At 41.7% G+C, this 13,268-nt stretch overlaps 1 protein-coding gene across 1 annotated transcript in view; it reads left to right on the forward strand.

Moving 5' to 3' along the window:
• Positions 1 to 13,268, forward strand: part of BEGAIN (brain enriched guanylate kinase associated) — a 182,919-nt gene that overhangs the window by 97,823 nt on the left and 71,828 nt on the right. Inside the window, exons 4-5 of the mRNA XM_081867419.1 lie at positions 1,031 to 1,192; positions 6,337 to 6,403. Of these exons, the coding sequence (XP_081723545.1) occupies positions 1,031 to 1,192; positions 6,337 to 6,403 (229 nt within the window). The remainder of the gene's footprint in view (positions 1 to 1,030; positions 1,193 to 6,336; positions 6,404 to 13,268) is intronic.

The raw sequence follows: 13,268 nt of genomic DNA on the forward strand, positions 1-13,268 counted from the left end.
TTTTTATTTTTCCATCCTTTTCATTCATTTTAGTCCTTCATGGCTGCTGTTCACTAAAGTTTGCTGAAGTTGATGGTTCTTTGGGCCTAGGTTAGCACAGTGGGGAGGGAGAATCAGTAAAAATCACCTCCCCGCTCCCCTTTCCATTGGTGGGAGTCTCCATGTCATCAAAGAGCATCCCATTTATGGAAGATCTCTTTCCACGAAAAGAAGTGTTCAGTTTTATCCAGCCCCTTGCGTTTTGTGTGCAAAACACCCCAGATCCATGCACTGTCATTTCCTATCAAGTAACCAGACTGGAAAAAGACTCCTATACTCAGGATATAGCCAAATGATCAGTGCGTTCTGACAAAAAGAGCCTCCTGCAGGTACCATTTTATCAGAAATTCCTTTTTGCACAGGAACAAGCTTTCAGTGTTGTAGCGCCTACCCTTCTGAATTCCCTCCTGTTCAGGGTTAGACAGGACCATCTCTGTTGTCATTTTGATTCCTACTGAAGACCTTTATCTTTCAACAATACTTTTAAAGTGAAGATCTTTACTGATCTGCATATGTACAGGAATTGTTTTTTAAATGTTTTGGTCATTTTACTTCTTGTGTGTTTTCCATCCTGGGCTCCTTTGGGAGGAAGCAAGGGGCAGGGGGGATGAATTGAATAAATAAACAAATGGATAAATTGATAAATAATTGTGGCTGACACAATGGAGAGCCACTGCTAATCCAAAATAGACAGTTCTGAGCTGCTTAAGCCAACATTCTGACTTGGGATAAGTCAGTTTTGTATGTTCCTGAGCGAATTCCAAAAACAAACGTTGGCGGTGATTTACATTTTCCAAATGTCATATAGCAGCAAGCCTGTAATCTTGATCCACAGGACAGCTATAATGACAGCAGTGCTGAATGTGAACAATTAAGAACTATGATTCATTATATTACATTAAAGTAGTATAATTTACGAAGACTGTGACCACTTCTGTCACTAGGACCTCCGTCAAGCTGTTAATCAGATGCAAATCTTTTGTCTTTCCAGCACGTTGCAGGAACAGAAGGGGGAACTTCGCAAGCGTCTCTCCTACACAACTCACAAACTGGAAATGCTTGAAACAGAATTTGATTCTACACGCCAATATCTTGAAGTAGAACTCAGACGTGCTCAGGAAGAACTTGAAAAAGTGACTGAAAAGCTGAGACGGTTAGTTGTTGAATTCACTGACCTTTCCTCAAAAGAAATGTCATATTTCACTTTAGGTAATTTGGGAAATGTTGTGATCTGCTGGAAATGCTGAAGGAGGCCATCAGGAAATGCTAACATTAACTGGCAAATTTCTAAGCAACCACCTTCAAATTTCTAAGCAACTTCCTTCAGTAAATGGCCATATTTAATCCTCTTTTGGACCTTTAATATGGCCCATGTGCAAAGACCAAAAGTGAGTCTTTGACCCATTTTTGAGGTTAGCAGCACAATCATATATATGTCTGCTCAAAAATAAGCCCCATCTAACTTCATGGGGCTGATTCTCAAGTTACCATATTTTTCGCTCCATAAGACGCACCAGACCATAAGACGCACCTAGTGTTTGGAGGAGGAAAATAAGAAAAAAAATATTCTGAATCCCAGAAGCCATAACAGCAAGAGGGATCGCTACACAGCGAAAGCAGCGATCCCTCTTGCTGTTCTGGCTTCTGGGATAGCTGCGCAGCCTGCATTCGCTCCATAAGACGCACACACATTTCCCCTTACTTTTTAGGAGGGAAAAAGTGAGTCTTATAGAGCAAAAAATATGGTACTTAACAGAGCACTGCAGCCCTACTGGCTCATTTTAAGACATGCCAACACACTTTAATTTTGCTCATTGACCAGTAAGTACCAACATTTACCAAGAAAGGAAGAAAAATAGCCTCCATGTAGCATATTCTGTCCCATCAAGAGTGGCTTATTATGAGGATCCCCATAATCATACATTGAGTCTCCAAAATCATTAGTAACTACTATCAGTAATGTTTTCAGAGGTCGCTGTGTTGTGAAAAATGCTCAAGACCAGTGGTGGAAAAGGTTCTGTGGATAAACCCTTTCAGTTATTCATCCACTCACAATCTTTTTATTCTACCTTCCCCCAATAGTTTAAAAGCAGTTGACTGTCAAATGAATACAGACAGACAGGAAAACAAGTTTAGAACAATCCAATAGAACACCAAAAAAGTGAGCAGCAAAAAGAGTAGAACAACAAACAGTAGGTGAATGCTGAAGATGTGTGGAATTCTGGAAGGAAATGTGCTTAATATGCAGCCCATGGGTGGATATTGTACAGCTCAGGAGTAGCAAGCAAAAAAACACTGCAGCAAGGCCTCTTTTGCCCGGAAGATGGTTTCTATCTTCCTTGGCAGATCTTCTGTCCATTTTCAAAAGTGGATAAGATGGACAGATCCGTCTCTTTCTGGCCCATGTCACTTTTGCCTTTGTTCATTCTGTTTCGTTTCTGCTTTTAAATCTGCAATTGAAAAGAGGTCCTAACAAAAAAATCCACATCCAGTTACACATTTTGTAACATATTTTGCCTTGAAATCTATTGCTGTATATATAGAACTGCATTGCAACATTTGGGGAAGTGGAAAAATCCAATGCGGCTAGTCATGTTCTGATCTGCGCATTCATCTGGGAGGCACAGATCTGGTCAGTAGCGGGATTTGCAAAGTTTGAATTCCCTCAAGGATCTCTAGCAGAGGGTGTGGTTGATTTTGATTTATTTTTTGCTTCAGAATCAGAATAGAAGTGAAACTCTGAAGTCTAAACTCGGTTCTGAGCAAAGACCAAGCACCAACCCTGTCTCACACGGGCTTTCAGGGGATTTCACTTGCAAAAGTTTCCTTTCCCCCACAATAACTTCACCATTGGCAACATTTCTTATGCTTCCACCTGAGTTCTGCATCGCCTCAGTAAGACTCCTTTGGGGGCTCAGTACATCAAGAGAGGACACATTTTACAATCCCCTGCTGTCTTCTAAGAGACCATTTTTGCCATGTTACTAGAAAACGAACTTCACAGTGATGAGCAATGGGAACTGATCATAAGATTTGCCGTGCTACATCTTTTCAGTGGAATGCTGGGTCTAGGCTTTGGTTGTAGATCTCATCTTGTAGCATTCAAAATACCACACATATAATCCAAATGTACTCCATTAGGATGATTTCTTTGAAATATGTTGGGAAGATGTTTTCCTCTCGTAATTGCCAACTGGGCAATCCTCATTCTGAAAGGTTGTCAGCATGGAGTTATGCTGAGAACATTGTTACCTCATCACAAAAAGGGGCCAGGTTTTGCAGAGGACTGAAACTGTTCTCAGAAAAGGTCCCCGCACACAATTTTGACTTGGCAAAGCTAAATGATATGAAAATGCTTCAAAAAGGTGGATTTCGCCAATGCCATGTCAGTGTTTGAAAAACAAAAGGTTCTGACGTCCTTTTTAATAATAATAATAATAATAATAATAATAATAATAATAATAATAAATTATTTTATTTATACCCCGCCCTCCCCAGCCAAGGCCGGACTCAGAGCAGCTAATAAGCAATAATAAAAACAAGTTGAATGAATACAACTGAAAAACAAGATAAAAATACAACATTAAAACATTGAAACATTAAAATGCAGCCTCATCACAGGAGGAGAAAGGAAAAAAGAAAGAGGGGGAGGGAATCAAATTGACTCCAAGCCAAAGGCCAGGTGGAACAACTCTGTCTTACAGACCCTGCGGAAAGAAATCAGATCCTGCAGGGCCCTGGTCTCATGAGGCAGAGCGTTCCACCAGCCGGAGCCAGTGTTGAAAAGGCCCTGGCTCTGGTTGAAGCTAATCTAACTTCCTTAGGGCCCGGGACCACTAGGGTGTTGCTATTTATGGACCTTGAGGCTCTCCATGGGGCATACCAGGAGAGGTGGTCCCGTAGGTACGAGGGTCCTAGGACGTGAAGGGCTTTAAAGGTCAAAACCAGCACCTTTTTACTCCTTTGCCTAGTCCTCAGACTTTAGTTGGCACAAAAGAGTCACTTGAAAAAGAGTATTCTTGCAGTGTATTGCTGCTTTTATTCTTAAAAAGTCTTCTTCTCCAACCACGACCGACAGTTTTTACACACCAAACGCAACCAGCTTTCTACCATCCAACCAACCCACACCAAACACTAGCACTGACCACTCTATATATACAGGTACAATTTGGTGAAAGGTTGCATGAGTCATTGTAGGCTGCTGACTCATGCTGATTCAGTTCTTTTAGCATTAAAGAAACAGTGGCCAATTTTTAGCTGTGACATGCACCAGGGCACTACTATCAGTGTGTTTCAACCTCTCTTTTGTTTCCTCAGGAACATTTCATTTAAAAAAAAAAAAAAAGCAAATCTGGGTTTATATACTCAGCAGAGAGCTACGATGGGTGAAATATCATGGAGTCCATTTCTTTTATCTCACCTTCGCTCCAAGGAGCTCTCGGCATAATACACAGTTCTCTCACTTCTTTACCCCCACAAGAAGCCTGTGTGGTAGGTTGGGCTGAGAGACGCTGAGTAGCCTAAGTATACCCCAGCTGGCTCTCCCATTTACAGTGGTGCCCCGCAAGACGAATGCCTCGTAAGACAAAAAACTCGCAAGACGAAAGAGTTTTTCGTTTTTTGAGTTGCTTCGCAAGACGAATTTCCCTATGGGCTTGCTTCGCAAGACGAAAACGTCTTGCAAGTTTGTTTCCTTTTTCTTAAAACCGTTAATACCCAGGGTGCATTCAGGGGGTGCAGTTGCGACTTGACTTTGAGGAGCAACTCATAGCACGCGGTGTGGTAGCCTTTTTTGAGGTTTTTGAAGACTTTGGTGATTTTTGAAGCTTTTCCAAAATCCGTGCTTCACAAGACAAAAAATTCGCAAGACGAAAAAACTCACAGAACGAATTAATTTCGTCTTGCGGGGTACCACTGTACCAATGTATATCTATAATGTGTCTGTTTCCCAGCATCTACGTGGCACATTCACTCAGGGCCTGAAGCAAAGCAGTAAATACACACACACACACACACACACACACACACACACACCAAAATAAAGGTGCATAGTAGCCAAACCCAGCCAAATTATTGTGGCACCTGAAGCAGAAAATCCCACAATAATCTCTCCTGCTCCCTGGAAGTAAAAATACAATAGCAATTAATCAAATAACTAATAATTAGCTGTGGCCTCACTTTGCCTAATGGCAGGACTAGCTCTGCATCAGTCTCTGCATTGGCATGAGAGGGGTAAACTGAAAACATATTAGATGTATACCTATTTAAAAAATATTTTGCAAGAGTACTCACCGGTACAGAATAATTGTACATTTGTTAATTTTTTAAAAAATAATTTTTATTAAGTACAAATTAGAAAACATAAATATTTACAACAAAAGAAAATACAAAAGAAAAAGAAAATACATATAACCAAGGGGGAAAAAATTAGAGAATACTTTGTCTCTTTTCATATTTACAGTTATTTATATCTCTATAAAATGCTATTCACAATAAAGGAGTGAAATGAAAGATAAGGTATCAGGAAAAAAGAAAAAAGAACAAAGAAAAAATAAAGAGGTAAAAGAAAAAGATCATAGGTGAATATTTTTAAAAGTAGATAAGTATTCACTATACATAGCCGTTTCCCATCTATATTTATATTCAATTGTATAATTTCTTTTTAAAAAAAACAACAACACTTAATTAAGGTAGATAAGGACAAGATGAAATTATACAATAATTGTACATTTTTGTTGTCCATGGCAGCCGTTTTGTGTTGGCACCATGGCAAGTTTATGAGAAATGGCATCTGCATTTTACCCCCCCAAAAACCCCTCCAGAATGATTTATGTGTCAATAGACCCATAACCTTAGGAAGCAGCCTTTTACTAAGTCAGACAATTCGTCTGTCTAGTTTAGTAATTTCTACACTGTCTAGGATCTGCTCTCTATGGTTTCAGACAGAGAATGTTCCCAGCCCTGGCTGGAGAGGCAAGGGATTGAACCCAGGCTGCATGCAAAGTGGATGCTCTACGACTGAGCTGTGGCCCTGCCTCAAGAGCCAGGATTGAAACCTCAAAGCACCTTGTTACAAATCAGTTCTCTCAAAGACTGGGTGGGATTTTGAAGACTGCAAATCTTAGCTTTCCGTTAATCAAAAAGGCTTTGCTAAGCAGCAGAAAGCAAGGATCAAATAAGCTAAGAACCCTTAGTGGGGGAAGTAAATTACAATCTCTTATGCAAAAATTGACGTTAAACCGTGTGGTGCTGAGTGTGCAGAGGTATGTTAATTATATGATTTCATCTTTGTTTTAGGATACAAAACAATTACCTAGCCTTACAAAGAATTAATCAAGACCTAGAAGACAAATTGTACAGGATGGTAAGTACAGGGGATTGTTATATTGCTTTTCTATATATCTTTATGATTCTTCTAGCGCATAACATATTGACAGAGAGATGGCACTGAGGAAACTTGCATTTAAGCTTTGACAGTGTGATCCTAACAGTATCACTGTAGGGCAGGAATGGATAGCCTGCAATAAGAGTTGTGGTCCAGATGTTAGACTCCAGCCTTGGCATTCAAGTGTTCAGGGAAGGGAAAGAGCCAGCAAAGAAGAAATGACCTGGGTTTCGTTTTAGGGATAGCAGAGATGGCGGTGGCAAAGATGGTCTGACTTCATATATTATTGACGGCATTGGTTCTGTGGGCCATTGGCTTGTCTTCTTATATCACTGAGCCTTTTTCAAGCTGGAAAGGGGTGTATAAGTTTGGCTAGGCCTGGTATAAACACTGGGGCTTCTTGTCCTTACCTAGTCAACAGAGCAATATCCTTTCTTTCAGGCTCTGGCTACAGATTTAATGAAGAATAAGCTCCTGCCAACCTAGCAGTTCGAAAGCACCAAGTGCAAGTAGATAAATAGGTACTGCTCCGGCGGGAAGGTAAACGGCGTTTCCGTGTGCTGCTCTGGTTCGCCAGAAGCAGCTTAGTCATGCTGGCCACATGACCCAGAAGCTGTAAGCCAGCTCCCTCGGCCAATAAAGCGAGATGAGCGCCGCAACCCCAGAGTCGGCCACGACTGGACCTAATGGTCAGGGGTCCCTTTACCTTTACCTAAGCTTTGGGAATTCTGCTGGGGTACAGAGTGGGGAGGCAAGAGTCATTCAATATCTACATCTAACTCCCAACTCAACTTTTTTTTTTTTTTTTTGCCAGTGCTGCAACCTGCTATTTTATTTTATTTTATTTTATTATTCTTTATTTAGGGGGGTAGGTGGGTTGATATCTTGTCCTTTGGCCTAGAACCATCACAGGCATGGATCACAACAGACATATTATGCAAAATCAATCCGGCACACCTAGAGACATTGAAACTCCGAATCAATCCACATGGTCCTCCATCTCTTGCAATATCTATCTTGAAACAAACTGAACCTCAGGTGGCTTGACACTTTTGCCCAGCTCCAAGATTTGCGGAAGTGTGAACTTTAAAGGATTAGCTGTGTTTTGGTTCATATATTGTTTCAGTAAGTGTGACTGACATAGGTGAGCCTTTCAATATGAACAGAATCAGGCTTCCCTTCCCCATCTCTACCCGTTGCCTTCCAAGTACTTGCAACTATAATACCCATCATCCCTGGCCATTGGTCATGCTGGCAGGAGCAGATGGGGGTTGTAGTCCAGCAACATCTGGGAAGCACCAGGTTGGGGGAGGCTGAGTGAGGGTTTTGAAAAGAAATCTCAGACCCCAAGGTTCTGGATCCTTGCTCTGCAATAAAATTTACTGCATACCCTTAAAGAAGGGACTATCTTTTACTCAAGGTTGCCCGCTTCTGCATGGGAACAGCAGCGACTTATCCTGCAGGATTGTTGCGTAGGCAAATACTTATAAAGCACAAGGCACCTATAAAATGGGTCAAAATTCAAGGAAGAGACTTCAGAGTGTTGCTGTTTAATGGAAACGCCCCCTCCCCTCGAGAAATTATTCTTGCTAATTTGTCACAAGGCATCGCCAAATTTAGATGCCTGACACAACTGCATCCCCTGCCGTGCCGTCAAACAGGATCATACAAAACAGTAGACCCTTCACTCCATTGTGTGAGATCTCCAGCTGGTGCGAAGGAGAACCTTGAGATTTTTATCAAAACAACTCTAATTGGGACCATCTAAGGAGGCCACCATGCAATTCTTCCTTTTAGTTTAAGAGTTTGAACTTCCTTAAAGTTGAAAAGAGGTTTTAAAGGTATAGTGTAAATGTGGGGCCATAGTAGGAACCTCTTTATCTCTGTCAGGCCCACACCCATATCAGGGATGCAGGACCTCAAGCCTGGAGGCCAAATATGACCCTGTGGACCACTCTAACTGGTCCTTCAGACTCTCCTCAGGTGACATACCCTCCTGAGCCACACCCCTCACCAGCTCTGCTTTGTACCTTCCTTCAGTGTTTTTACCTGAGTGGAACTTGTCCTTGAGCTCTGGCAGCCAGCGCTTCTTGCTTGCCTGGAAGGAGGACAGAGAAGAATTTGTGAGTAGGTCTAGAAACATGATGTCATGAGGCTAGCAGGGAAATGCTGGTTCTCTGCAGGTCAGGAAAAAGCTAGGGGCTTGGCATGCAATTGACTTTCATTCACCAAAAAAAGTAAACACAGCGGGGTCTCCCTGGCTCAACTCCTTCAGCTTGAGAAGTTTGCTGGAAACTGACCACCAGCCCCACTTTTCTCCTCTGGCCTCTCACTCTGGAGCCCTCTCCAACAGACAGAGACCGTGACAGGAGTGAGCTCCTCCTCTGGGCCTGTCTGGCCCTTTGCTCTGCACCATGCAGGACTCCCCTGGAGCAGGGTGTGAAAGAAGGAGAGCCAGCAGGACTGAGACTGTCCTGCTGCAGGATGGCAGATGTACCCTCGGATTCCTCCCTCTCTGTGTCTGCACTCACATCGAGACATCCAGCCTCCAGCCAGTGTTCTGGAAGGGCGTACTTCTTCAGACCCGCCTTGATTGCTTCCAGCACCTCCCAGCTCATCCCTTCCCCAGCCTCCTCCCCACTGTCCCACCACCACAAGTCCTGTGACAGCCAGTGTGGTGTATTGGTTAAGAGCGGTAGATTCGTAATTTGGGGAACCGGGTTTGCAGCTCCGCTCCTCCACATGCAGCTGCTGGGTGACCTTGGGCTAGTCACACTTCTTTGAAGTCTCTCAGCCCCACTCAACTCACAGAGTGTTTGTTGTGGGGGAGTAAGGGAAAGGGGAATGTTAGCTGCTTTGAGACTCCTTCGGGTAGTGATAAAGTGGGATATCAAATCCAGACTCTTCTTCTTCCTCATCTTTCTTGTCCTCCTGGAGGGTGGCTCCCAGGCAGAGGCTCCCACCATTCCTCCTCATCCAGCCAGTCCCTGACACATGACCGCTTTATAATGCGGAAATTAACATTTGTTTCTCTGCCCACTATCACCTCAAGGGCCCCCACCCCCACCATTGGCGCGTGGCCTCCAGAATGCTGCCTAAAAGGGAATGTGGCTCTCAGACAGAAAATGGCTTCCCAAGCCCCTTGCCCTATCTAATTGCTAACACAACTTAACAGCAACCCAGGGCAAGAGAGCTTTTAAGGCATCCTCTGCTTGGCATGGAAGAAACTGTGGCAGCAACAGCAATCATGCCATTAGGAGAACATATTAGATGGCTCACTATATTTGAATGGGGCGTTCACTCGTGTTAATGATAAGGGTTGGAGACTGCCTTTGATCTAACTGTGAGTGAATGTTCCTTGTGTGACTTCCATGAAGGAATGCATTTTAAAATATTTGAGATTTATCGTGCTAACAATGATGATTATGATTTGAAAATCCACTGATTTTCAAAGCCGTGCTGGTTACAGTTCTTAGGTTTTACAAAGGTTGCTTTGGCCCTTTCAGGAATTTGTCTTTCCAATGTTCCGCTCAGCCACCATCTTAGTATTAGATGTTGAGCGGATTGTTCTTTCCTATAGATTAATGTTGAACATCCTGGCTGCCATAGGAATTTTATACATCACTCACTTTCTCCATGTTCTGCATTCTGTTTCTGAGGCTTAATAACAGCATTTTGAATTACCTTGTCCAAGGGTGTGACAGGTTTATCTTTGTGACAAATCCCTTGAGGGTTCTATTACGCAATGTTTTATGGCACAACCTCTACCCACATATAACAGGCATAAACTATTCTTATGAGTTTGTTTTTAAGCTCTCTTCCCATCAATAGATATACTGCATCTCAAAATGTCCTGGGACTGATCAAATTCTGCTGCAAAGAAGAATTACCAAATGCTAGCGGCATTCCCTGCCAACCATTCTCCATCAATTAATGAGAGGGGAAAAATACATTCAAAAATTATCAAAGGGGAGGGGAAATGGCAGTGAAATTCTCATAGGGCAGAGTTCTTTTTTATTAGCGATGTGCACGGTATTCTACCAAAGCCCAAATTAACTCAGGTTAATTCTCTTCCCCAATAAATTTTTCTTGTTTTTCATTGAAATTCAAGAACAACATACAATAACAGTAACTTGCCCAGTGGTACATTCTTATAAAGTCTCATATTCAGTACAAAGAACACAACCAATAGATTTATTTACGCATTTATCAATTCAAATTATCTTTTTTAAAGATTATTGTGTTGAGGGTGGAACAGCAGTATTTTCTGTCTTACTTATAAAGGTAAAGAAAGGAGCCTATCCAGTGGCGTAGCGTGGGTTGTCAGCACCCGGGGCAAGGCAAGTAATTTGCGCCCCCTAACCCGTGGATTTGCGCCCCCTAACCCGTGGATTTGCCCTAACCCCAGATGTTGCGCCCGGTGCGGCCGGCCCCCCCTGCACCCCCCACGCTACGCCACTGAGCCTATCTCACCCAAAGTATCCCTCCTTGAAGTATCTTTAATTGCTCTCTTGTGGCGAGCGAGGCGTTCTGATACAGTCACATTCCAAATATTATTTAATCAGATTTCACTGGGAATTTCAATAAATTGTTTCCAGTAGAAGGGTATTGCTAATGGAGCTAAAAATCTTAATCTTATTATCTCTGCATTTTAGATTATCGTTTGATTTTGGGTCTATGGATAATAAGGCGAGAGCCAAATTGGGCTGAGCAGGGTGCTGTCAAGAAACTGGAGGGCAGGTTTCAGCACAATGCAACTTTCTACAGCCAACTGAATCAAATTTTGGTACATCTCTGCCCACAAATTGGCCACACATTTAAACTCCAGATCAGGAAATTAGAATGCGTGTTTTCTTTATATCAACTGTGTGAGTTCTGTTTTTCTAGAAAAATAGGTGCTGGAACTCACCATGAACACCTCCCTTGTTCTCTTATAATGGCAATGGCACCCACTTGAGAGGTGTCAGAATTGACTTCCGACTGGGAAAAAAAAGAGCACTGAACTTGGTGCTGTCTAGATGTTTTTGACTACATCTCCCGTCAGTCCCAGTCAGCTTGACCAATGGTTGCTAATGATAGGAGTTGTTGTCCATGCACATCGGATCTCTGCACTTGTCTGCCTCCAAGCCATCAGATGAGAGAATTTTCTCTCCAAACGTATGAAGGGGAATTGAGGATTTTCCACAGGCATCTGGTTGGCAACTTCATAAACAGGATCCCCCCCCCACTTTCATTTCACTTTTAATTTGTATGCCACCTTTCACCTTTCTGGCCACAGTGATCCATGCAATGGTCACCTCCAGGCTTGACTACTGTAATTCGCTCTACGTGGGGCTGCCCTTGAAGCTGTCCCAGAAACTCCAGCAGTGCAGAATGCTGCAGCGAGGCTCCTCACAGGGGCTCTGCCATGGGAGCATATTCACCCAGTGCTTTTCCAGCTGCAATGGCTCCCGGTGGAGTACAGGGTCAGGTTTAAGGTGCTGGTTTTGACCTTTAAAGCCCTTCACGGCCTAGGACCCTCGTACCTATGGGACCACCTCTCTTGGTATGCCCCAAGGTCTCAAGGTCCATAAATAGCAACACCCTAGTGGTCCCAGGCCCTAAGGAAGTTAGATTGGCTTCAACCAGAGCCAGGGCCTTTTCAACACTGGCTCCGGCTGGTGGAACGCTCTGCCTCATGAGACCAGGGCCCTGCTGGATCTGATTTCTTTCCGCAGGGTCTGTAAGACAGAGTTGTTCCGCTTGGCCTTTGGCTTGGAGCCAATTTCATTCCCTCCCCCTATTTCTTTTTTCTCCTCCTGAGATGAGGCTACATTTCAATATTTTAATGTTGTATTTTAATTTTGTTTTTAAGTTGTATTCATTCAACTTGTTTTTATTATTGCTTGTTAGCCGCCCTGAGCCCAGCCTTGGCCGGGGAGGGCTGGGTATAAATAAAAATTATTATTATTATTATTATTATTATACTATAAGCAAGGCAGTTTACAACAACAAAGTATACAACAGAGAACGAATACCTTGCAATAATCTGATCCAATACAAAAAGTCATAATAAAACATTACTTTAAACTGGAACGACTTATATCAAATAAAGTAATATTCAATAATCTATTAGAATATAACAATACACAATAGAACTAAATCTCAGAACACCAGCAAGTATTTATTATTAGTATTACTATTATTATTATATTATATTATTTATTTATTTATTTATTTTTATACCAATTTATATTTTTAAGAAAAATCTCAAAGCGGTTTACAGAATATTAAAACTTCAATAAAACATCAATAAAACAATCTGAAGAAAGTCAAATATAGAATATACAGTCAAAGCAACGTAATTAACAGAAAACTAAAATATTACCTTAAATATTTCGAAATAAAGCATTACAAAGGAGGTCAACTACAGAATACATATTTAACACAAGCGATTAATAATTAAACAAACAAGTAATAATTATACAGAAATTCACTCTTAACAATTATAATACTGTAAATAATTACTAAACTATGATCAATAAAAATAACTGTAGTCACAACGCATAAAATACCACAATACATACAAAGCCATGTAAAAGGATCAAATTGAGAAACAAAGACATACAACAATTTATTTATTTAGATGGGCCTTTCTTGTGTTCTTATAAGGTTAATGTTACAATTTCAAATGAAGTAAAAACATTTAAAACATTTTAAAACCATCTAAAAGTATTTAGAGCATTTGAAAACTTTTAAATGCAAACACATCCCCCACAGTTATTCATTTCACATCTGCCATGCCCAAGATCAATCAATGCCTGTGCACACCAGAATGTTTTTAAAATTCTCCTGAAAGTAAAAA

The sequence above is a fragment of the Podarcis erhardii genome (genome assembly GCF_964252035.2).
Source record: "Podarcis erhardii genome assembly, chromosome: 1".
Taxonomy (NCBI): domain Eukaryota; kingdom Metazoa; phylum Chordata; class Lepidosauria; order Squamata; family Lacertidae; genus Podarcis; species Podarcis erhardii.